General features: G+C 64.1%; 2 protein-coding genes across 4 annotated transcripts; one reads left to right on the forward strand and one right to left on the reverse strand.

Annotated features, from left to right (window-relative positions):
* Positions 1 to 380: 380 nt before the first annotated feature.
* Positions 381 to 8,452, reverse strand: ARR3 (arrestin 3). Its single transcript, XM_009465248.2, has 18 exons — positions 8,388 to 8,452; positions 7,399 to 7,444; positions 6,848 to 6,878; positions 6,397 to 6,457; positions 5,968 to 6,012; positions 5,369 to 5,568; positions 5,199 to 5,258; positions 4,882 to 4,949; positions 4,431 to 4,566; positions 4,246 to 4,330; positions 4,048 to 4,120; positions 3,381 to 3,518; positions 2,789 to 2,872; positions 2,478 to 2,501; positions 2,346 to 2,398; positions 1,959 to 1,968; positions 969 to 971; positions 381 to 606 (listed from the first exon to the last, which is right to left on the reverse strand). The coding sequence occupies exons 2-18, from the start codon at positions 7,413 to 7,415 to the stop codon at positions 507 to 509; spliced, it is 1,188 nt and encodes a 395-aa protein (XP_009463523.1). The 5' UTR covers positions 7,416 to 7,444; positions 8,388 to 8,452; the 3' UTR covers positions 381 to 506.
* Positions 8,453 to 12,062: 3,610 nt separating this feature from the next.
* On the forward strand, positions 12,063 to 23,646 carry LOC104012926 (phosphatidylinositol 3,4,5-trisphosphate 5-phosphatase 2). Of its 3 annotated transcripts, none has more exons than XM_087749207.1 (28): positions 12,063 to 12,502; positions 12,684 to 13,137; positions 14,398 to 14,461; positions 15,300 to 15,438; positions 15,524 to 15,674; positions 15,797 to 15,937; positions 16,072 to 16,159; positions 16,556 to 16,642; positions 16,927 to 17,034; positions 17,125 to 17,239; positions 17,433 to 17,539; positions 17,758 to 17,860; positions 18,279 to 18,475; positions 18,752 to 18,869; positions 18,981 to 19,077; positions 19,259 to 19,397; positions 19,511 to 19,610; positions 19,976 to 20,064; positions 20,233 to 20,314; positions 20,417 to 20,506; positions 20,608 to 20,724; positions 20,817 to 20,905; positions 21,114 to 21,201; positions 21,410 to 21,565; positions 21,744 to 21,825; positions 21,904 to 22,423; positions 22,710 to 22,930; positions 23,075 to 23,646. In XM_087749207.1, the coding sequence occupies exons 2-28, from the start codon at positions 13,001 to 13,003 to the stop codon at positions 23,205 to 23,207; spliced, it is 3,558 nt and encodes a 1,185-aa protein (XP_087605333.1). In that variant the 5' UTR covers positions 12,063 to 12,502; positions 12,684 to 13,000; the 3' UTR covers positions 23,208 to 23,646. The 3 variants fall into 3 exon arrangements, with proteins under 3 accessions (XP_087605333.1, XP_087605334.1, XP_087605335.1); XM_087749208.1 differs by having other exon boundaries at positions 22,710 to 22,828; XM_087749209.1 differs by having other exon boundaries at positions 12,064 to 12,502; positions 22,710 to 22,828; positions 23,133 to 23,646.
* Positions 23,647 to 23,811: the final 165 nt, after the last annotated feature.

The raw sequence follows: 23,811 nt of genomic DNA on the forward strand, positions 1-23,811 counted from the left end.
GGCGAGGCGGGGACCGGGCCGGGGGCGGCGGCCGCGGGGGCGCCCGGCGCCTCGCCCTCCCGCCGGCTGCCCGCCTCGGGCTCCCCCCGCGGCCCCCGGAGTGGGCCCCGCGCCCCGGCACCACGACACGCAGCCGGCAGCGGGCCACCGGGGCGGGTTTATTTGTAACGGTGTCACGGAGTACATCGCGTCACGCAGGCGAACGACGATCGCGCCCCGCTGCACCCTCCCTGTCCCCGTCCCCTCGCAGCACCCGTGGGTGCAGGGAGGCGGGGGCGCCGGCCTGGCCACCGTCCGGCCCTCCAGCCTGGCGGTACCGGGCGGCCCCCGCCACCTCAGCCGGGGCCCGGAGCCGGTGCGAGGAGCCCGGGGGAGGGGGGGGGTGCCTAGGGGTACGCATCGCAGGGGGCCGAGGGGTCCGCGCCGCGGGCGGTACAGCGGGGAACGCGCTACGGGCATCTACGTCCCAAAGCGGGGCGCGTGGGAGCGGCGGCTCTCCGCGCAGGTTAGCTTTCCTCCTTCTCAGCCTCCTCCTTCTCATCTTCATCGTCTTTCTCCCCGTTGAGTTTTTGGCGAGCGAAATCCTCGATGACGATGTCCTCCTCGCTGGAAGGGAGAGCGGAGCGTGGTGAGGCCGCGGTCCCAAAGAGGGAGAAAGCCCTGCTGACACCCAAACCCTGCTCCTACGAGGGGACAGCGCGGTGCTCGCCCCGGCACCCCACAGGCCGCCGGGAACAGCCACGGAGTCCCACAGGCCGCCGGGAACAGCCACGGAGCCACAGCCTGACCCGAGCACACGCAGGACGCACAGCCAGGACAGATCGCTGGCTCGACTGCGAGCGTGTGTGACCGGAGGAGCTGGGCTCTCGCCTGCAACTTGTGGCTTTTTTTTTAAGATAATATTTTGCATTGTCAAGGGAAAAAAAGGAAGGAAAAGAAATTAAAGTGGAGACAAAGAGATTAGTTACCTCCTTGTGAAAGGCGAGCGGCAGATGACATCAAGGGAGAGCCACAAAATGAAAAGTAGGGGAAGAAAATGGAAAAAAAGAGTCAGCAAAACCAATTCCAAAAGCTTGCGAATGTGAAACGACTTGGCAAAACCTACAGGGAGCGATGGTGGGGACAGGCCAAGAGATTTCCTCCTCTGGAAGTTTAAATATCCTCGCTGAGCTGGGAAACTGATAGGCTTTGGTGTGAAAGCCTTGCAGTTGCAGCCCGAGTTTCCAGGCTCCAAATCCCAGTGCTCGTGTCCCGTTGCAGGGTGTAACCAGACACAAAAACAGCCTTTCGGGGCTTTCCGAGCCAGGGCCGGCTGTGGGGCTGGTTGGCGGCCGTGGCTGCCAGGAATGGGTTTGGCACGCTGAGGCTTCCCAGAGGGAAACAACCCCAGCTGTGGCTTCAGCTGGAGTCAGCTCCTGTCGTGGGAGGAGGAGAGGGCTCTGGCACTGGGGAGCGCACAGGGGCACGGGGCTGTGACCGGTGCCACCTCCAGCGGCCGAGGGACCTCAGCGCGGAGTGGATGGGGACTGAGGCCCCAAAGGGGACGTTATGTCCAGTGGTGGCACTGGTGACTGGGAGATGCAGCACTGCCGGCTGCTTCCGTGGGACAAGGTGAGGTCTGGGCTTGCAGCAAGAGAGGCTGCTGTGTTTGCGGCAAGGGGAGTTGTAACATAAGCCCTGGAAATGTGCAGAACACGTGCTGAGCCCAGCGTTTGCATCTTCCCAGCCTGTGACAACGCTCCTGCTGCCTGTGCCGCCATGGAGCGTGTCATGCTGTCTGCTGTGACACAGGGGCTCAGGGCTTTGAGGCCTGGATGATTTAATCCAAGGATGTAATCTCAAACTGGAATGGGGCATCACATCCATCTGCGATGGATCCGTATGGTTTCCATGTTAGAGGAAACACGGGCTTGAGGTGTGAGGAAACACGGGCTTGAGGTGTAAGGAAACCTCTTTACCTTGGCTTATCTGCAGTCCATTGATAAGCAAAGCACCAGGAGGCAAGGATTGGGAGAGACACACATGCAGGTTAGTAGAGAAAGGACATTTCAACTAACAAACATCTCTTCTTAATGCTCAAGTGTTTTTCTGGAAAGAGAGACATGGAGAAGGGCGGCAGCTGGGGCGGCGCGGGGAGGAGAGCTGCTCCCGTGGCTGGTCCCGGACAGAGGGTGGCTGCCGCACAGCCGGAGCAGCTCTGCCCATCCCGCAGCCAGGGGTGCTGGGGCAGAGCAGGGCCCTTTGCGCAGAGGCAGCTGCATCGATGTTGCTTTTACCAGTTCCCCTCAAAACGGGAACTGCCTCTTCCTCCCCTGCGTTTCAGCGGCACCCCAGGTGCTACTTACCGTCCGCAGGCTTCTGGTGCATCAGGATGAGAGGCAGCTCGACGCCGACATCGCTGGAAGGAAAAGCACTTCTTTCAATAAACCCACCCGGCACCGCACCGTGCTTAGCCCCGCGGGCAGCTCCCTCCTTACCTGGAAGTGAGATCCCCCAGGATGCTGCGGCGGCGGGAGAGAAGGGACAGAAGTCAGCCAAGGCAGAGGAGGGGAGGCGTTATACTTCACTTTATAATAAGATGATTGATATTGGGGGTGAAGGGCAGCGGCGATGGGGATGGAGGTGTGGGAGCCAGAGAGCAGCCCAGCGCCCGGCTGCCCCACGGCCCAGGGGGAGCGGGACAAGGGGATCCACGGCATGAATCCCTTCGTCACCTGCCCGGGGGTACAAGATCCCCCAGCACGGCCCAAGGGGACGGTCCCTGCCCCCCACGCCCGCAGAGCCTCACCCTCCTCGGGACACCACCAGGTTGACCTTCACTTTGTAGGACACCAGGATGCCCAGCACCTCCTTGTCCATGCCGGGTCTCAGGCTAGGAGAAAGGCAGAGCGGAGCGGTGAGGTGGGCAGCGCTGCTCGCAGACCCCATCCGCTCCCCCCGCAGCAGCTCCCGGGGCTGCGTCCGTGCCCCATGTCGTGTGGGGTGCACTGGGGTGTAGCAGGAGAGGACAACACAACGTGGCATTAAAAGAGAGGGGAGGCCACTTGGCTGAAGCCACAGAGCTGTTCCTGGAGGCCACTTGAGCTGCCTGAGCTGGGATTTACTCCTGCGACGAGAGCCGGTGCAGCTCTGCAGAGGGATACAGGGGCTTTGGACGATGGTTGGGACTGGGAGGCTACGACTCCTGTGAGATGGAGAGGTGGGTCTGTGGCCGTGCCACAAAATCCCTACATTTTCCAGCTGGATGGGGTGGGCACAGGAGGTGTGGGGGACCCTTGGTGGGAGCCCAGAGCACCCTGAGCAGCAAGAAGCTGTTGGAGAGGGGGGAAGGCACGGGTCCGGCCGTGGCGGGCAGCGGGGGGAGCCCACCCGGCTCTTACATGGTGGTGGAGGCCAGGTTGGTGTCCTCGTGCTTCAGCTTGCCGTCAAGAGCGAGGCCTCGCTTCTCACGGTTGGCCGAGAGCGTGGGGGTGACGGAGTACGTTTTGGAGAAGGTGGAGTTGGCCGCCACGTTCTCGCTGCAAGGGGTGGGAGAGGAGAGCTCGGAGCCAGCACCAGCCTGGTGGGCGCTCGGCACCCGCCGGGGATGCTCAGCATCGCGCCAGGCACCTGGGCAGAGCCAGCCCCCCCCGCCCTGCCCTCCCCACGCAGCTGCCTGGGCCCGTTTCCTCCTTTTGTTCCCTTATACAACCACTTCTTTTTTCTACCCCCCCCCCGCCTTCGCTGCAGCCCTCCTCGTCCTCGTGGGCGCAGAGGCTGCGGCTGGCCTCAGAGATGCAAAGCAAGGAGAGGAAACAGCCGGGCGCAGGGGCAGCTGCGCACCTTCCCCCAGGGACCTCCCCAGCCGACACCGGCTTGCACCGGGGGACATGGTGTCCGCAGCCTTCCCTCTCCTCTGCTTCCTCTGCATCTGCTCTTCTAACCCTGATATTTTTACTGCCTGGTGTAAAACCGTCTTCCCCACCCCCTCTCCCCTCCTCCTCCTCCTCCTTTCTCTTCCTCCCTCTGGCCGCGATGTCACGCCACCCCCAGCACCTTTTTACTTACTTTATCTCCTCGGCGCACACAGTCTTCGTGTATTTATCCAGTGAATAGAGGACCACGTCTGTGATCTGATCAACTGAGGAGAGACAAGAGGGTGCAGCGTTGGGGATGCGGCAGAGGCACGGGCACGCAGTCCCCATCTCCAACGGGGAGGCCGGGATGCGGTGGCTGCCGGGACGTGCCCCTCCTGCCCCCTCTCACCTGAGATCTTAATTTTTTTCACAATCTTGCTGGTAGTGTTGTTGATGTTGACGGTCACGTTGATGGGGTCGCCGTGGTAGTAGATCTGCAGTGGGAAGAGGCTCAGTTACGCGACCGGGCATCCCGGTCCCCATCCCTGGGGACGCACGTGGTGGCACGAGCCGGGGGATGGCCCCCCTGCTGACCTCCTTATCCAGGGAGGCTTCGAGGTGCAGGGGCTTGTCGGACATCATGAACTGCCGGATGGTCTCCGACTTCGGGGGTGGCCCCGTCTTCACGGGCGCAAACTGGATCTTGCGGATGATGAGGCGCACCGAGTTCCTGCAGGGCGAGAAGCGGTCACCCCCAGTCCCCCTGGCAGGGACGTGTTGACACAGCCTTTGTGGGGGACACGTTGGCTGTCTTCAGGGACATCACAGTGTCTCTAGCCAAGGGTGTAAGCTGCAGCCTGCCCTTGGGACGTGGTGGGCACTGACATGGGGCCCACTGCCCCTCCTTCGGGCAAAAAGTACCCCGTCCAAGCGTGGCACAGGCTGACAGCAGGTCCTCGGCCTGACCCCTAAGCTGGCCACCCCAAAACCACCCAGCGGTTTGGTTTTAGGGCCCTGGGGCAGGAAAGGGATCCCCTGCAAATACCTCTTGTGAATTTTCTCCTCCAGATTTTCAGCACAAAATCCTTTGACCTCGAAGTCCACGCCGCAGGCCTAGGGGGACACATATGGTCACTAAGCAGGAGGGGCTGAGCTGCCTGAGGTTTCGGTTCATTCCCTGCCTTCCTCCACTGCATCCCCGGAGATCCTGGTCCCAGCTCCAGCCATCCTTCCTCTCCAACCCTCACCCCGCGGGCCAAGTCCCCGTGAAAGAGAAGCAGCTCTCGGTTTTGGCACCCCACAACTTAACCCCCTGCCAGAGGGAACGGGTCCATGGGACACAGGTCAGGGACAGCAGCTCACCTTTCCCACATCGTCTGGTCCCGGCTGGAGGGTGACCGAGCAGGGCAGGTTGGTGGCAACCTGGGCAGAAGAGGGAAAGTGAGGGAAAAGTAAATAAAGAGCATGCCCAGAGATGAGCCCTGGTGCCCACCATGGAGGTGTGCAGTCGGGAAGAGCTGAGCAGCCCCTACCTCGAAGGTGAAGGGGTAGGCGTTCTCCCCGAGCTTCTTCATCAGCTTCTCCTGCAACGGAGTGAGGGTTTTGGGTGCCTGGTCCGGCACCGGTGGGAAGATCTGGGTGGTCAGGACATAGAGGTCCTTCCTGAAGGTCAACCCAATAACGTCGAGGTCATCTCGGCCATAGCGAAATGCGCAAGTCAGCGTCACGTACACTGAAGCCAGATGGAAACGGAGAGGAGTGGGGTTAGGGGGAGGGTGAGACAAAGGGAAGGCAAGGGGTTGAGAAAAGAGGGAAGAAAGAAAAACTACTTTAATCACTCTTTAGGAGAAATATGTCCCTGTTATCAGGGCCCAGACCTCAAACACCAAGTTAACAAGAGTCACCACATCTTTCTACAAGGCACGGGTGGCTTCAGAGCTGGTGCCCCAGGCAGAGGAGATGAGAAGAAGGAGGCAGCTTTCCCCTCTGGTCAGCTGCCGTGGCCCTGGCATACAACGAGCTGTAGACAACCCGTTGCAGTTTTAACCTGACTACAGTCCGAGGTTCCTTGTGAGCTTTGGACCAGTTTCCATCCCTTCCCCTTATAACGTGGGATTTTGTGCCTTCATACCTTTTCTGTCCTTTAGGTACTCGGGGTCGATCAGGCAGACGCCATCTGCAAACAAGCAGAGAAGGGCCAGTGAGCTCGGCTGCCCGGGAAGATCCTTGCAAAAATACGGTGCTTTTTGAAGTCAAATAATCTGCTCATCAGCTGGGAAGGTGACCGAGGGGAGCTGCCCGTCAGGGGGACAGCGGTGCCTCCTCCAGCATCTCCACCAGCAGCGTGGCCGGGTTGTTTTGCAAAGGGACTTTGTCCCTTTCCCTGCCATTTTTCTGTAAGAGTATTTGCAGGAAAACAGGACGTTTGCTCCTCTGGAGCTGCCCTTGCTTCTCCTGCCCCAGCAGGAACCAGAGGCGAGCAGCCACCGGCACAGGGACCGGTCTCCCTGCCTGCTCACTGCCCGCGCTACCCCTCCGTGGCGGGCACGGCCCCACTCACCTACGGAGTCCACCGACTCCACGTGATCCACAAAGTCTCTCCTCCCCAGGTAGATGGATAGCTGGAGGCAGCACACGGTGAAAGGAGAGAAGGAAACGGGTTAGTTAGTGTTTGCCGTGGCACTGGCTAAAATTTTCCAGCCCCGGGTGGTGTCGAGGGGCTCGTTAACCCTGCCATTAGCACGTTAGACCAGGCATTGCATTTAAGGATTCATATAGGGTTTTTTTTAAATTTCTATTTTGAAAAGCGAGCCCTGCGGTGGCATCTTGGCAGGTATAGCAAGAATCAATCAGATTTCAAAGGGAAGGGAAACGCAGCCCATGTCCCATCCCACGGGCAGAGCCAGCGCGAGGAGCCCCGCAGCCCCTCCACACCGGCACAGCCTGCACCTTGGGCTGACCCGCACCCAGGGACGGGGCGCACGCTCCCCTCTCTGCCTGCACGGACTCACCTTGCTGTTGGGGCTGGTCTTCTTGAACACCCTGCGGAGGAAACACAGACAGACGGGTTGGGAACGCCCTGGAGCAGGCTGGATGCAGCACAGCCCTGGGGCAGGCAGGGAGCGGGTGGCTGTTCATCTGCCTGGGGCGAGGGGGGCGAGGGCTTCCCTGCAAGCGTGGTGCGTGGTGCCAAAGCGTGCACGGGATGTCCTGGCCTTGGGGAACTCCGTGTCCTGCAAATTCAGAGCCAAACCCGCCCCGTCTGGCTGCCCCGGGGGACGTCATGGTCCTGAGCTCAGCGTGGGACCGTCGAGGAGGGGTTGCGTTAGCTGGCTGTGTCTTACGGGCAAGTGAGAAAGCACCAACACGCAGAAGGAAAGAGAAGGTGCTTTGCTGGCCCCGCGACAGCTTGCTCGGTCTCGCTACGGCGAGCTCACGTACCCACTGGCGGTGGCAGCGGCTGGGGGGAGCCGGGGGGCTCGCTTTCTCCCTCTGCTCCTGCCTCACAGCGCCCTGCTCCATCCCAATTAAAGAAAAAAAAGAAGAAAAAAAAGACACTTACTTTGCTCCTTCTGCCATTTTAAGTCAGCGGCCGTGCAGGCAGGGATCTGTGGGGAGAGATGGAGAGAAGTGCTGGGCGAGGCGGTGGGGAAGAGGCAGCCGCCGGCCATCGCCAGCCAGCGGGACAGAATCATTCCCGTCCCACTGAACTGCACAGCCCCGACCCACGGCCCCTCCGTCCCCATCGGGCAGCGCCAGAGCCGGCTCTGGGAAGGCAGCGCCGGCCGCCCTGCCCTCACGCCCTGAGCCCGTCTGGGGCTGCCCAGCCCTGCCCCACTGCTGCCCGCGTTTTGCTCGCTCAAGCCTGGCGTCCAGAATTAAACCGTAAATATCGCACTGATCACCAGCTGATTCTCCGGGAGATTAGATGGGATGAGCTCAGCTTCTTAAAGTTAGGCAGCTCTGACATTAGCAGAGCTTAAGCCCAGGCAGGATTTTAAGCCCCACGGGCGTGTGGGCAGAGTTGCCTCTTTACGCAACCGCAGGGATGCTGAGGAGAAAGAAGAAATTGATATGGGGGGAGGAGGTGATCCTCTTCCCCACGGGAAAACAAGGGATTAGTCCCAAACACAGGATCTTTGATGCCCTCAGATGCTGCGGGATGTGAAGCTTGGGCATCCTCGCCTGCAGGATTTCTTGGGCAGCAGCAAGAGACGGTGTGGAGGGAACAGTGCCGCGGGCTCAGCCCTCTCCAGAGCCCGGGAATTGGGGATGAGGCAATGAAAGGTGGAGGAGAGAAGAGCTGAAGTCCTCTGCATCTCCCAAGCCCCGGGGAGGGGACCCGGACCCCTCCTGGCTTGGCTGAGCTCTCCCATGCTGCTGCCTGGCCCCTCCACCTGTGCCCTCTGGCTCGGCCACGCTGAAATCCTTTTGGCCACGTTTTTCCCCTTCCAGCCACCAATGTCCCTGCCCCCAAGTGTTTTACGAAACAGCAGAATCCGTGGTCCAAAGCACCGGCAGGCCCCAGGCAGCAGAGCAGGCAGCACTCACCTGACGGGTGGATGGACAGACAGACGCTCTCCTCTTCCTCTCCCAACACGTCCCACTGCCACCCAGTCGCTATGGGCTGCTCCCAGTCCTCCAGCTTCTTATATCCTCACCACGGTCCCTCCCCTGGCATCTGATCTCACCCTCTCGGCTTTGGCTGGAGATGGGGGGGGTGCGTGTGTGTGTTTGCACCGTGGGAGAGGTACTTTCGGGAAGAATCCTATTAATTTATTAATTGGGGAGACGCTTCATGAATAAGAGTGGGCTATAATCACGGCTGCTGCTGGAGCCCTGAGAAAGCAGCTTACGGAGATTGGCAAAGCAGGCTTAGGAGCAAGGTGATGGTAATTGAGGTGGAAGCTCTGCTCCCAGTGGGCAGGGGTGCAGGCAGGGCACGGGCAGGGGCGCAGATTCCCACGGGGGCTCTCTACAGCTGCTCCCATGGCAAGTGGAGCTGGGCCAGCCCTGGGCACGAGGGTGGATGGAGACGGCAGAGGGGAGGGAGGGACCTGCCCGTTTTTATCCCTCCCTTACGCACTTTGCTGAATGGCTGACAGATGGACGGAAGGCGCAGGCAGCTCCTTGCACGGCCAACGTGCCCGTCTGGCTGGTCACCTAGAGGTGACCTGCTGTGGTCCAGGGCCCATGGGACACCCTTGCCACAGGGACGCTGATGTACAAGATGATGGGGCGAAGGCACAGGCAAGGCTCGGGGCTGCAGCGGCAGCTCCCACACCAGGCTTCGCTCCCCCTGACGCAGCGGGGACGGGCTGGCCACCCCTCGGTGGTGGGACACAGACCTGCCACCGTCCCCCAGCACCGCTGGGCAATCTGCTCAGCCCCGCATCATTTCATAACGCCGTGGGCTGGCCTCGCCTGACCCGATTAGCACATCATTAATTCAAGGTTTGCTGCTGCAAATAGAAAACTATTGAAAGCGCAGAGTGGATTTGCCTTACGGCTGGCTGGGAGAGAAGCGCTCCCCGCTACCGTCCCTCCTCGGCTGCTGCCGGCGCGCAGGATCCCCCTCCCGCAGGGGCGGCTGCAGGATGCTCGCGTGGGTGCTGCCCCCGGGTTGGCCCTAAGGACAGGGCACAGACCCCCGGGACAACCCAGGGCAGCCTGCAGACTGCTCCAGCAAGGCCCCACTCATCTTCCTCACCTCCAGCATCCCTCAAGCCCTTGCTTGCTTGGCCAGACCCTTTGCTTTGAGCACGCACTTGGTTCTGGCTCAGCCCCCAGAGCTGAACACCGAGGTTGGGATGTGCCTGCTCACTGCTGTGCCTCCATCCCAGAGCTGCCAGCAGCCTCCTCCCAGCACCCTGAACCAGCTCAACGACCTTCAGCACCTGGGTACCAGCCCCTCCCAAACGCAGCCCACCTGTGCCCTGGCCCCATGGGCCACTGGGAGCCACTGGGAGCCACCACGAGCCACCATGGCACACCAGCCCTGCCAGCCCCGCTGCCCAGGGCTTTAGCTGTCAGCACACGTTGCCCAGGGCCGGGACTTGTGATCTCTTTAATTGCACACAGGAGAGCTGCTTAGTTTGCAGATTAGCGGGCGCTATTTCTGCCAAGGTTGGGGGGACACGTGAACTGTGACCTTCCCGCTGGCGGGTGGAAGAGGAGGAGGAGGAGGCAGCCCCACCTGGGCGCCCGCTGCCCACCTAATCCCGAGCTCTCTGTTTGCAGTTCTTCGTTCAGCTCTTAATAAGGCCTCTGAGACCGGTGCGGTTCACAAGGGCCATGGCTGTAGGGTCTGCAGAACGTGGCGAGGATGGAGAGCAGATTTCATTATGGGTGGCTTCAGCTTGCTTTAATCCTGACTGGGTGGATTCAGCCAGGGAGACCTTGCCCGGGTTGGGGGGCAGATACTTCCCCCCCCAAAACAGTGGTGAGACGGACAGACCACATCCCTTCCTGCGCTCGCACCGTGCTCCGAACCAAGCACCGGGGAAGGAAGCTGGGGGATGCAGCGCTGTGTTAAAAATAATAGGAAAATGAGAGAGGGCTTCTTCCTTTTTCCTGTTTAATAAACGGTCAAAGGCTCGTCTCATCTGCCTCGTCCCACCCATCCCTCCAGGCCCATGAAGCACAGCTCCATCAGCCCCTTCCAGTGGGGCAGGACGCCGGCGGACGTGGGGCTGGTGGAGTGCGCGGGGGTCCGGCTTCATCCCCGGCTCCCGATGGATGATGGATGGTGCCCTGCAGTGTCCTGCCTCCCCGGGGAGCAGCCACGGGGCTTCCCCCGTCCTCCCGCTTTGGTGCCCTGGCCCACAGGGTCTGCCCCCCGAAGGGAGCCTGGGTGGAGCCGGAGCCACCCAGCAAGCTGGCACCGCTGAACCCACATTGCCTTCCAAAATACAATGTCCCCAGGTGCTGGCAGAGCTCCCCAGGTGCTGGTGCATCTAGCAATGTGCCGGCTTGGTCTCTGGCACTGCGCGCCGCAGCCACCTTACGTAAATGCCTGCAGCCGGTGCTGCTGATTTCTCAAAGCTCCTGAGAGCTCCAGGTCTTCCTCCCCTGATCTGGATTAAGCAGCGCAGACGGCATTAATCCGAAGCTAGGCACCTCCGTGGCTGTGGGCAATTATTGCCATGCTGTTAAGTAACAGGAGGGAGCAGCGCCGGCAGGAGCGGGTCTCTGGCAGGACGGGGGTCTCCAGCCGGACAGGGGTCTCCAGCCACCGTCCCCACACAGACCCGCCATCGCTGCGTGTCTCCATGGCGGGCGCTGGTGAGAGATGCAACTGCTGCCATGTGGCCCAGAGCTGCCAGCCCAAAATCGAGAGGGTTGCCTGACTTCTCGGTGGCGCTGGCCACAGGTTCCTCTCGAGGCCAGGAGCCCAGGAGGAAGCCTCGGCAGGGGCTTTTGGCACGTCCCTGCCAGCGGGCTGGGGCAGGCGGTGGTGGGGTCGGTCCCTTCGCATTGGGCTTATGGCTGCAGGGCACGGCTTGTGATGCCAAGGGCGGCAGACAGCCAGGAGCACGGCTCAGTATAGCATTCCATCCTCATCCTCCTCCGGCAGGAATCCACTGTCTTGTCTCCCCCCGGAGCAGCCCCTGGTTTTCCCAGGCACCCTCGCAGCAGACGGTGGCTGCTACTCATCTGTAATTAATTGGTGCTAATCACCCTAGTGCAGCTCGAGCCAGCTGCTTGCCCAGGCGGCCACTGGCATGTTCACGGCCCGCTCGCTGCTTGCCACAAGGAGCAAAACCTCTGGGTCTGCGCCTGGGAGCTGTGGGAACTAGTGCTGTCTGCAGCCGGGAAAAGCCTCCCACCTTCCCGACCCCCTCCCAGGAGCCCCTGAACCCCGCTTTCCTCCTGCCCGGAGGCAGGGCACCCACAGATGGGGTGACAGGAATGTGATTAGGGGCGCCCGGCTTGCTCAGCCACCCGATTCCTGCAGCATCTCCGTCTCCGTGTGGCCGGCAGCGGAAAGCAAAGCTCAGCCCCAGTGTGGGCAGCAAGCTCCCTGGGAGCAGGCAGCTCAGTTGCTGCCCACAAGCTGCCCGCCTGCCCACCACCCCAAACACATTTCAGGGGCTTGCTGCCATTCCACACTGCTGGTGGTTCCCTCTCCTGGGGTCCTGCCCGAGGGGTGAGGCTCTGCCCCGCCATCGTCCCTCGCCCCTGGGGAAACCGGGCAGTGGGGAGCGGGGTGGAGGCAGAGCCCCTGCTCCAGAACTGCCCCTGCCTGCACCCTGCCATGCTCAGCCCTGCGTGGCTGCAGGCTTCTCCTCGTAGCGGGGCTGGAGCGGGAGGAGGAGCGAGGAGGCTGGTCCTGGCGGCGGGGAGAGCGGAGCGTAGAGAAGGAGGAAGAGCACGGCAGCCGCCGCGGTGCCGAGCGAGCAGCACAGGGCACCAAGCGGGTGGGCCCGGCCGGTGGGGCCAGGGAGTGGGGGCACCAGGGCGGGTGCTGCCTGACCCCACGCCGCCGCCCCGACGGGCAGCGTGTGCCAGGCAGGGCTGCCGGCGTGCCCCGCGGGAGGAAGCCGAGAGCGGCTGGTGCAGCATCGCGGTTCCGCTCCTGCTTGGCTGCACCCCAAAAGCTCAGCTCGCTGCCCCCAGCACCCAACAAGAGCTGCAGGAGCCCCACACCGTGTCTGCGAGGGACGGTGAGTGTGTTGGGTGAGGTCTGGGCCTCTGTGTGCCGCTGGGACGCCAGCATGGCCTGTCCTCGCCATGCACCGGGGCAGGATGGTGGCCCCGGGGCTGGGGCGGCAGCACGGGGTGATTTCCCCCGCGGGAAAGATCTGTTGGCTGATCTGCCCCTCTCTGCCCCTGTGCACCCCGCAGGCTGGAGCCCCCTGCGATGAGGAGCGTCTGGACCCCCAGCCTCCCCCAGCCGCCCCCCCAGTCCTGCTCCTGCCACGCTGTCTGGCCGCGGGGCACCCCGTCCCCATGAGCATCACCTCGGTGGCTGCACATCACCCGCTGGGATCTCCAGCCACCAGCTCGCTTGGGTACCAGGGGGCTGGTCCCCCCACAGCACCCCCACCTTCGCCTTCCCCAACCGACTCCATGGGCCAGCCGATGGCCAGCATCCACCGCTGAGCCCCGATGCAGGGCTGGGACGGGGACACAGCACAGCCGGTGTCCCACCATTTTGGAGGATGGCAGCAGCAAGCTGGTACCACCGGGATATCAGCCGGGTGGTGGCGGAGGAGCTGCTGGCCAAGGCTGGACGGGACGGCTGCTTCCTGGTGCGGGACAGCGAGTCGGTCTCGGGGGCATATGCCCTCTGCCTCCTGTGAGTCACCTGCCTGGCTTCTGCTCGCGGCTTCTCTCTCTTGTCCCTTGCCAGGGTCTCTCTGTCCCTCTCCCCACTCTGGGCTCCAGGCACAGCAATCCCGGCACTTTCCCTTGGGCTGGCACTGCCACAACCTTGTGGAAAAGCCTTCGGCAGGGATGCTGGCGGGGCATGCAGGGTGCCAGCTCTCTGGCACGGGGGTTTTTGGGTGATCCCCGAGTCGGACCAGGGGAAAACCCCATGTCCTTGGAAGCAGGCAGAAGCCTGGGCCAGCAGCCCTGCTCAGCACCAGGGCTGCAGAAGGGAGAACTTAAAATCCAGGGCATGCCAAGCCCTTTCGGGCTGCCCGCCATCCTGGCCCCGTGCGCGGGAGCGGCTGACTCGCATCGCCCTCCCTCTGCAAAAACAAACATCCCCTCTCCGTCCAACCCCCAGCGCGGCTGCATCCGGACCGCGACGCCCGCTGTTAACATCTCAGATGCCGGGGCTTCGGGGCTGCATTCCCCGCTGCCCATGGGGCCCCCCACCATCTCCACACACGGGACCAGGCTTAGAGCCCCTGAGAGCATTGCTGCTGGGGCTGCCTGCACCCTTCCTGCTGCCTGCACCCTTCCTGCAGCCGAGCGACACGTCTGCAGCGGGGAGCGCGGGGCGGTGCCTCGGTGGGTTTGGCAGGATGCCACCCCCTTTGCTATGGCTGGCCTGGCCCGGAGCGCGGGGGCAAATTGGAAACACATGGTGCTGAGGGGTGCGGGGGCTGCGGGGAACGACGGGGGTTCAGCCAGCAGCTGCCCCGGCTCTGCCAGCATCCCGGTACCGAGTCAGAGGTCAGGCCGATCCCAGACGGGACGGCGGCACAGGCAGGGATGTGCAGTGGTCTCGGAGTGAGTACGACATGGCGCCAGGCTCTGGCCAAATCCCTCACTGCCACGCAGAGCCACGGGTCCGTAGGTGCCCCAGCAAATGCTGCCAGAGACGTGGCTGAGCCCCCGGCATGCCGTGGCTGTGCCGTGGCCATGCCCGCTGCAGGCAGGGTGCTGTTTGGAGGCAGGGGGATGCTGCGCATCCTCCCCTGCAGACGGGTACGGACCCAGAGCTGAGCATGATGCTTTTATTTCCAGAAATGAGAGCTCAGTTCCTCTCTCTGCGGAGCAGACAGGGCATTTGCATCGGGGCTGGGTGCCAGGCACCCCCAGCACTGCCACGAGCTCATGGTGTCGTGGGGGGTGTGATGGGGGACCCTCATCTGCTCTCTCCCAGGTTCCAGCGGCACGTCCACACCTACCGCATCCTCCCTGATGACGAGGGGCTGCTCTCCGTCCAGGTGGGTGCAGCAGTGGCTGCCCAGAGGCAGGGTGCCGCCGGGACATGCTCCCTGCCCTGGCTAACGCCTCCAGGTGCCGTGCCACGGGAGGCACCAACTGCGAGCTGGGGCGCGGGCAGGATGCAGGTGTGAAGGGGCCAGGGTGCTCGCCTCCCCCGCCAGCCCCCGTGCAGCGCCCGGAGAGGCGGCGTCAGCTTGCCCTCACCAGCATACCAGCGCTGCGAGCGAGCGGTGCGGTTTGCTTTTTGCATGAGCTGCCTGCGACGCCCAGCACGGCAGGATGCGAGGGCTTCGCAGCCGCCCCTTTGGCACAGGGCCGCCTGGGAAAGCTGCCTCCCCGCTGGCCTCACAGCTGCTGCCAGCCTGCCCACTGCGACGCAGCAGAACGCTTGTCCCCTTCCTGCCACTGTCCCCTGCCCCAGCCTGGCCACGCAGGCCTGATCCCCCTGATGTCTGTCCCCATGATGTCTGCTGGCTCAGCCTCACTTCCCCTCTTTGGTGTCACTTCACAGTTTCTCCTGGTACCCAGCTCTCTGCAGCCACCCCTTCTAACACCCTAAAAAGAGCATCCCGAGGGTCCCTAGGAAACATCCCTGTCTGCTGCCCGAGGCAGATGTCTCCACACTCCTCTCCTTGCTCTGCTGCCCTGCCAGGGGCTGGGGTGGGCTCCCATGGGGCTGGAATCCAGCTGGCACTTACAGCTCACCACGGGCACATTTTGGGGGACAGGCCCGCTCAACATGGCAGGCTGGTCTGCAGCCCGGCGGGGGGCTGCCCTGGTGCACGGAGCTGGCGGAGGGGGGGCCGTGACGGTGCTTGACCCTCTCTGCCTCCCCAGACCATCCAGGGCATCCAGGCCAAGTGCTTCCGCACCCTCCCTGACCTGATCGGCGCCTACCAGCAGCCCAACAACGGGCTGGTGACGCCCCTGCTCTACCCCGTGCACCGGGCCAGGCAGGCGGCCGACGAGGACTCGGGTGAGCCAGGGAGGGGGCAGCAGGGACTGCACCAGGCTGCGAGCGGGGAAGGGGTCCCGCTGAGCTGGCTGTCCTCTGCCCGCAGATGGGGAGGACGGACGAGGCAGCGGGCACGCGGCGAGCGCGGTCCCGGCCGGAGGAGCCGGGGCGGGCACATGGCTCAGCGCTCCCGTCGCCGGCCGGACCCACATTTCACAGCAGCTGCACCAGAGGCTGCAGGAGCAGGTCCACAGCAGGTAACGCGCCCCTGCCCACCCCAGGCTGGCAGAGGCGATGGGGTGGGCACGGCCACCCCTCCCTTGAGATGGTGGCATGCCCAAGGGGGGATCTTTCCAAAGATGCCTGCCCACCTTTTCAGCCCGGCCAGCGACTTCATGGGCTTCATGGCTGAGTACCTGAACCACCACCTGCAGCTGGATCTGGAGGCGCTGCGCCACGGGCACCCACAACTGCGCCATCTCAGCACCGCGCTCGTCACCGCCTGCCGGGCGCTGCACAGGCGAGTGGCCCGGGGAGGGTGGCCAGCCCCTGGGGGCACCTGCGTCATCCCCATCCCCTTCGTGGTGGCTGAGCATCACCACCGAGGCTCGGGAGATGCCTGTGCTGGCTCTCATCTGCTCCTCTCCTCTGCAGTGAGATCGACTTCACGCTGGCGGGTCTGGAGACGCTGGCCAGGGTGTTCGACCCCCCTGTGTCCCCTCGTAGCCCAGCCAGGGAGCAGGTGAGCCCTCCTCTGGCCGCTGCAGCCCCCAGCCGCCTGTGGGTGCCTTGTTGCATGTGGCTGGGTGCAGCTGGTGTGCAGGGTAGACGGTTGGGGCGGTTTTGGTGCCTGTTGGCACCCAAAGGTGTTGCACACCCCATGGTGTTGCCGGTGGTCCCTGGGTGCTGTGTGTGCCAGCGTTCCCGCAGCTGGCAGAGGGGATCTGGCTCCCCGTGGCCTGGGGACAAGCAGGGACTCATTCCTGCACCCGGTCCAGGATGCAGCGGGGGGGAAAGCTGCTTCCCCTGCTGGACCCCAGGGACCCCCATGTCTCGGGGTGCAGCCCAGACCTGTGGGGACGAATCCACTGGTCCAGTGCCATCGTGCTGCTCCAAAAATGTCTGTCCTTCCCCTCAGGGTCTCCTGACCAGCGATCCAGACCTTGAGCTGCTCCTCAACAAGATATCTACAGTTAACCATCTCCTCTCTTCACTGGAGAAGAAGGTGCCTGCCCGCCTCATGATGTCAGGCTGGGGAAGCCCGGCTGGGTGCAGGGGGAGCACGGCCACTGCTAACCACAGCCCCTGCCCAGCTCTGCTGGTGCCCCGGGCTGGGGAACCTCACTCTGCTCCAGCAAACCCCTCACCTAAATTAAACCCTCCAGCAAAGCAAGCTGCCGGCAGTGGCACAGCCCTGGGGTACCCCTCAGGGCAGGACAGGCTGGTGCAGGGTGCCCAGGGCTCCCAGTTAGCCCAGTGCCCCCAGACCGGTGCCCATCTCTCCGGCAGGTGCTGAAGTCGCTGCAGGAGACGGTGTCGAGGCACAACCTGGCGCTGCCCAGCGTGGCGGCGGCCCCCCCGCCGGCTGCCAAACCCCTGGCTGTGCAGAGCTTCGAGGTGAGGGCGGGAGGTGTGGTGGGGCCCCGGCCTCGCTGCTTGGGCAGGGCAGGCACAGGGCCAACCCGGGAACCGCATCCCCGTCTGCAGGTGAAGGTGGGCAAGTCGCAGCGGGCAGCCCTGACGGTGGATGTGGAGTCGGGCACGGTGGCCATCACCAAGCGGGGCAGCGGGTCCCCGGAGGAGACCATCCCGCAGGACAAAAGTAAGGGGCTGCTGACCCCCCACCAGCTGCCGATGGGGCGCTGCGGGGCCGTGGGACTTCCTGGCACAGGTCTGATGCCAGGGTGATGGGCTGCAGACCCATTCGCACCCCAAGCCCCCATCCCACCCTGCCTGCTGCCCCTGTGGCGGAAGGCGGGAGGGCCACCATTGCCCCCCTCATGCCCCGCGTTCAGTCCTGCAGCTGATCAAATACCAGAGTGTGCAGAGCAAGGTGAGGCTGGTGTACGACCGGGAGCCACAGAAGAGCCTGAGCAGAGACTTCGTCTTCCCCAATGCGCGGGTAAGCGGCACCGGCTGCGCTCACTGGGTGTCCTGGGGGAATACAGAGCCGTTATGCAGCGATGCAGCAAATGAGTGGTCTCAGGGCTGAGACCACCCCTGCAAGCCAGCTCCTACACCTGGGGGTGATGTCCCCCTGATCCCACCACCGGCACCTTCTGGGGTGCTGGGGCACCCGGCTCCCCTTTGGGACCCTAAGACACCCCTATCGGCCCGCAGAAGCGAGAGGCCTTTTGCCAGTTGCTGCAGCTGATGAAGATCCAGCACTCCAACCTGGATGAGCCTGACCTCATCTCGGTGTACGTCGGGACATGGAACATGGGTAAGGGGCCAAGATCAGGTCGCACTGTCCTGGGAGGCTGTCGTGGCTCATCGTGAGCCCGGGTGGGTTTTGGGAGGTGAGGGCTGCAGGAAGCTGTCCCAGGAAACCTGAGGTCCGAGCTGGTCCTCGGTGGGAGGAGGCTGGAGAAGACCCCAGCCTGGCTGCTTTCGGGTTTGTCTGTCTCATCATGATCCACTTCCCTGGGGGCTGTCAGGGAAACAGAGGAGCTGGGGTACTGGGAGGGTTTCGGGTGGTATCAGTAAATCCCAGCATCAGTCTGGGCTGCAAGCATGGGGCTGGCACGATGCCTCCTGTCCCCGGTGGCTCCTGGAGATGCATAGGGACTGGGGTTGGAGAGCAGCTCGAGGAGCCTGGCATGCTGTCCCCGCTCCGGTGACCCGCTGTCCCCTGCCCGCAGGCAGCACACCACCGCCCCGCTCCCTCGCCTCCTGGCTGACCTCGAGGGGCTTGGGGCGCACGCAGGATGAGACCACTGCCTGCATCCCCCACGACATCTACGTTATTGGCACCCAGGAGAACTCCCTGGGCGACCGCGAGTGGGTCGAGTTCCTCCGCGCATCTCTGAAGACCCTGATGGCCATCGACTACCGAGTGGTAATGGCGGGGCGCAGCCTGGACCCCTCCGGCTGTGCCTGGGGAGGCACCCGGTGCTCAGCAGGCTAAAGACATCCCCCGGCAGTCTCGGGGAGCTGGTTGCCAGCAGCCATAGCCCCAGGGCTCTTACCCAGGGTCCTCTCCCACCCCAAATGCAGCCCAGGGAACCTCCTGTGCCCCATGGGCTCTGTGCAGGGAGTGCCCTCCCCAGGAGCCACATTTCAGGGGTGGGTTGGCTCACCTTGCTGCTTCTCTGCCCCCACCGCCCCTCCGCAGATCGCCCTGCAATGCCTCTGGAGCATCAAGATCGTGGTGCTGGTGAAGCCCGAGCATGAGCGGCGCATCAGCCACGTCCACACCTCCAGCGTGAAAACTGGGATTGCCAACACGCTGGGTAGGGAAGGGGCTGGGGCGGGGGGAATGCCCCAGAGCGAGGGGACAGGCTGGGGGCCATCCCAGGACCTCTGGGCCCCCCCAGAGCTCAGAGCCTGGCACATCTCTGCAGGGAACAAGGGAGCTGTGGGCGTCTCCTTCCTCTTCAACGGGACATCCTTCGGCTTCGTCAACTGCCACCTGGCCTCTGGCAGTGAGAAGACCCACAGGTGATGGAGGGGCTGGAGGGGATGGGGCTGGCCCAGGGCAGGCGGGTGTCTCAGCGGGCTGGGGGAGCCCTGAGGGGCTGTGGGGCTGTCCCTCTCCTGTCCCCAGCTGGCAGGTGCAGGATGAGGATGAGGATGAGGTGTCCCCGGGGTGGCTCACACGGTGCTGCCCTCACCCCCGCAGGCGTAACCAGAACTACAGTGACATCCTGCGTTCCCTGGTCCTGGGTGACAAGAGGCTCAGTGCCTTCGACCTCACCCTGCGCTTCACCCACCTCTTCTGGTTCGGGGACCTCAACTACCGCCTGGAGATGGACGTGCAGGTGGGACCCTGCAGGCACCATGGCTGGGGACGGTGGCACACTCGCGGCAGCACTGGTGCAGCCGCAGGGGTGAGAGGAGCCGGGGCTCACTGCACCTTCCTCCCCCGGCACAGGACATCCTTGCCCATGTAACCAAGAAGGAGTTTGAAGCCCTCCTGGCTGTCGACCAGCTCAACCTGGAACGGGAGAAGAACAAGGTGTTCCTGCGATTCAGTGAGTGCAGGGGCAAAGGCACCGCTCCCCCCACCGAGATAGCGGCACCCAGGGTCCCGCAGACCTCTCCCTGTGCCACCTCCAGCGCGCAGCGGTGCCCTGTCCTGGCACAGCCCTGCGCGAGGTGCCAAAAGCCTGGGGAACATCAATGTGCACCATGCAAGCCCCCCAGAGCAGGTCCCTGGGCTCTGCGTCCCAAGAGCGTGCAAGCACGGGGACAGTCAGAGGGGCCAGGGGCGCCAGCCGTCTGTGTGAGCCCCGGGTGGGGACTGTGACACTCCATGGGGCCTCTCCCTGGCCGGCTGCAGCTGTGGGGACAGGCAGGGATGCTGGTCCCTATGCCACCTCTGTGTCTTGGTTCCCAGGCGAAGGTGACATCTCCTTCCCGCCCACATACCGCTACGAGCGGGGCTCCCGGGACAGCTACATGTGGCAGAAGTTCAAGCCCACGGGGGTGAGTTCCCGGAGCCTCCCGCCAAGCTGCAGGGCATTACTGGCGTACGGGGAGGAAGGACCCAGGAGGGTCTGGGCAGGAGGGAGCTTGCTTTCTGGGCTGCTTTTCTGGGCTGGGGGAAGTCAGACCCAAGGGGGCACTGAAGCCAGCTGCTTTCCCCATTTTTAGATGAGGATCAATGTCCCCTCATGGTGTGACCGCATCCTGTGGAAGTCACACCCAGAGACCCACGTGGTCTGTAATTCCTACGGTGAGTGAGACCCTGCGGCTGGGGGGACCCTGGGGTGGCCAACGCTGCCCGGGACCCCGGGGCTTGGGGACCATCACCCAGTTGCCCCCTCCTGCCACCCAGGCTGCACGGATGACATCGTGACCAGCGACCACTCGCCTGTCTTTGCCACCTTCGAGGTGGGAGTGACATCGCAGTTCGTGCCCAAGAAGGGTAAGGGGTTGGGGTCTGTCACCCCCCGCGCCCGGTTTGGGGTGAGCCCTGGCCACGGGTGCTTGGCCAGCGCACGCTGACCCGCTGGTGCCTGCCCGCAGCTCCTGGATCCGGCCCCGAGCCCCTGGCCTGCATCGAGTGGGAGAGCATCGAGGTGATCGTGAAAACCGCCAGCCGCAGCAAGTGCTACATCGAGTTTCATTCCTACTGCCTGGAGGGTGAGGTGGCCCCGCGGGGCCGGGGGGCCGGGGGTGTGCCACAGGGCAAGCCGGCCCTGGCTGGAGCTGTGCCCCCCGCTCTCCCCTGGCAGAGGCCCAGCGGAGCGGGGAGAACACCTCCCAGAGCTGCGATGTCCCGGGCTTCCTCAAGCTGGGCTGGTCCGCAAAGCATCTGCCTGTGGTACGCACCGGGGCAGGGGGGCAGCCGCTGGCCCCCCCAGCCCTCCAGCATCCTCCTCCCTCCTCTTCCCCATCCCTCCCACTGGCTCTGGACTCTGAGCCCCAAAGGGTGCTGGGGGCTGTCACCATCCCGCTCCGGGACAGAGCCACCCCTGTGCCACCCTACCCTGCGGCAGCCCCCCGAACACCGCTCCTCTCTCCACGTGCAGCTGAACCCCATCCTGCCGGACCTGGAGTACCTGGGGGACCAGCACTTGCTCCTCAGCATCAAGGGCGTGGAGAGCTGCGAGTCTTACGGTGCGTGCGAGACGGTGGCGTGGGGGCCACCATGGTGGCGTGGGGGGTGCCAAGCAGAGCCCCTGAGGGGCTCAGGCAGCAGCCTGCTGGGTGTAAGGTTTTGCAGCTGGAGCTTGGCAGAAGGGACCCTGGCACCCACCCGGTTCCGGGGCTCGCCTGCCCCCCGAGCGGCCCGGGGGGCTAACGCAGGCATGTGCTGTGCCTGCAGGTGAGTGCTGCATCGCCATGAGGTCAATGATCGGCAGCATGGCCCAGCAGTTCGAGACCTTCCTCTTCCACCGCGGCGAGGAGACGGGCTCCATGCGCGGCTGGATGAAGGTCCGGGTGCCCAAGGACAGGAGGAGCACCCGTGAGAGGCTCTATGGTAAAGGCGGCCGCATGCCAGCCCCCTCCCATCGCCCTGGGCATGGGGGCTCAGGGCCACGCTCGGGCACAGTGTGGCCGAGAGCTGACCATGCCCACGCTGCCCTCCTGGACCCCGGCTGTGGGCAGGGGCCATGTGGTGCATGGTGGGGAGAGGGCAGACTTCGGTGCCTTTGCAGAGTGGATCAGCTTTGAGGAGGAGGATGCCGAGCCAGCAGCAGATGCCCCAACATGCCCCAAGCCACCCCCGCAGCGCCTCAGGTACCCCAGCCGGGCTCAGCCCCGCCACGAGCCCCAGCCGTGGGCTGATGCTGAGCCTTCTCCCGCTGTGCTTTGCAGGAGCCGGCCCCGCAGCCTTCCAGAGCCGGCCGCTGGCTACACCAACCCAGCCTACTTCATCTTCGAGGGGGTCCCCAACATGTGGGTGCCGGCGCCCAGCACTGGCAAAGCCCATGACAAGCAGGCGGAGAGCCCGGCCGGGGGCCAGCGGCACCGGAGCCCCCTTGGAGCATGGGTCCCTTCACCCTCAGAGGAAGAGCGGTGGGGCGGCCAGCCCCACTGCGTGACAGGGGGCCTGTCCTGTGGGCACCCACTCAGCCCTGCCGGCGTGGGCCGGCAGAAGAGACCCAAATCGGCGGTTCTGGCAAGTGACACACCGGGGCTGGGCGACTGCTCGCTGACGGCACTGCACATGGCCACCTGCCTGAGCCAGCTGGACCGGGCATCCCCTGAGCGCAGAGGGGACAGCCAGAAGACCCTGCTGCGCCAGACCCACAGTGCCCTGGAGCCGCCCCCGCGGCCCTGCCGGGAGGTGCTGAGGTGCACAGTGGATCCTCGCCACCATGACCGCCCCGGAGAGGTACTGCTGTGGTTCCTGCGGGGCTCTGGAGCTCAGCTGGGGGGGTTGGGGAGCTCAAGGAGGGGAGGGGACCTGCTTTTGGCTGTGGGGCCACCAGCAGATGCGGAGTCCCATCCCCATGGCAGTGCTCTGCCTGGTGGAGCCACCGCGGCACGAGCAGTGGGATGCGTTGGAAGGTGGAGGAGCAGCAATGTGCCTGGTTCATGCGGGATGACGACGTGAAGGTGAGGACTTCGTGGTCCTGGTGTGACACTGTTGGCGTGTGTCCTTGTTGTTCTTTCCCCAGTGGCCCTGCGACAGGGGCGAGCGGTCCCGTGGTGTCGGCGGGTGCCTGGGCCACCTCGGCTTGCAGCAGGACGTGGAAGGGCTGCAGGAGCATGGCTGGGACCACCTGGAGATCTTCAGGTACCCCCGAGGCCTGGAGCTTGGAAAGGGGGGCACTGGGCAGGCAAGCTCCTGTGGCCCTGGGGTCCCTGGCAGAGCCCCATGCCCCAGGAGGGAGGAGAGGTGAGCCTCGGGGTGGGGATGCAGCAGGGCAGGGGTAGGAGGATATCGAGTCCCCAGATCCCCACAGATGCCCCAGGGCCACATGGGGTCCCCGCTCCCTCTCGGTGGCATCCCCAGCCCTTGCTACCCCCACCCCGTGCACAGAGACATCACGGAGCGGGACCGGCTCGAGGCTGGGCTGCTCAGCCCGACCCATCCCCAGCTCATCCACGGCAAGCTCGGCGAGGGCACTGCGGTGAGCCTGCCGCGGAGACCTGACCTCGGACCCAGCACCTAGAGCACCCATCCCCGCCCCAGCACCCGCCTGTGCTCTCCTCCGTGGAGCTCCTGGGGGAGGCAGAGAGCTGCTGAGGAGGACTGGGCAGGCAGACACCCAGGACTGGACCTATTGGCCATGCTCCCAACTTGTCTGGCCTCACCAGCAAGTGACTGGAGTTTCTCAGTTGGAAAGACTCAGGAAGCTCCTGTGGCCACTGGGACTGACACTTTCCAGGTCTCGCTGCCTGTCTCCCCCCTCCCTTCCCAAAGCGACGGAAGGACCATGCTGAGCCCCACCAGCAAGGAGGGATGGGGGACAGGGAAGATGTTGAGGCCACTTAGGAAGTGGAGACTGCTGGGTGCTTTGGACCTTGAGGCTCAGCCTCTCCCGATGGCCAACGTGCAGCCTGCAAAGGGCACAGCGGCATCTGTGGCCAGCCCAGCCCCGCACACCCTCGTGCCTTTGGCCTCAGCGGCTGCTCCCTCCTCCCCAGGCTCAGCCCTGGTTGGACGGCGTTCCCAGAGAACTTCTCCTACAGCAGCTGCTCCGGAGGCTACAGCACCGTCTTCTTACAAGGTGGCCCTTGCTATCCCTATCCAGAATAAAGACTCAGGGACGCTGG

This window comes from Nipponia nippon, unplaced genomic scaffold (genome assembly GCF_047370975.1).
Source record: "Nipponia nippon isolate SJK-2023a ecotype South Korea unplaced genomic scaffold, ASM4737097v1 scaffold_12, whole genome shotgun sequence".
NCBI classification, from domain to species: domain Eukaryota; kingdom Metazoa; phylum Chordata; class Aves; order Pelecaniformes; family Threskiornithidae; genus Nipponia; species Nipponia nippon.

What these genes read in the sequence shown, in the direction of transcription:
- ARR3 (XM_009465248.2), bottom strand. An exon ending in GAGGAGAAAATTCACAAGAG is followed by an intron (nt 4,567 to 4,881) that starts GTATTTGCAGGG and finishes CTCGCCCTGCAG; the next exon opens with GAACTCGGTGCGCCTCATCA. An exon ending in AAGCCTCCCTGGATAAGGAG is followed by an intron (nt 4,331 to 4,430) that starts GTCAGCAGGGGG and finishes TTCCCACTGCAG; the next exon opens with ATCTACTACCACGGCGACCC.
- LOC104012926 (XM_087749207.1), top strand. Translation starts at nt 13,001, where the DNA reads ATGGCAGCAGCAAGCTGGTACCACCGGGATATCAGCCGGGTGGTGGCG. An exon ending in TGGCCATCGACTACCGAGTG is followed by an intron (nt 18,476 to 18,751) that starts GTAATGGCGGGG and finishes GCCCCTCCGCAG; the next exon opens with ATCGCCCTGCAATGCCTCTG. An exon ending in GCCTGGAGATGGACGTGCAG is followed by an intron (nt 19,398 to 19,510) that starts GTGGGACCCTGC and finishes CCCCCGGCACAG; the next exon opens with GACATCCTTGCCCATGTAAC.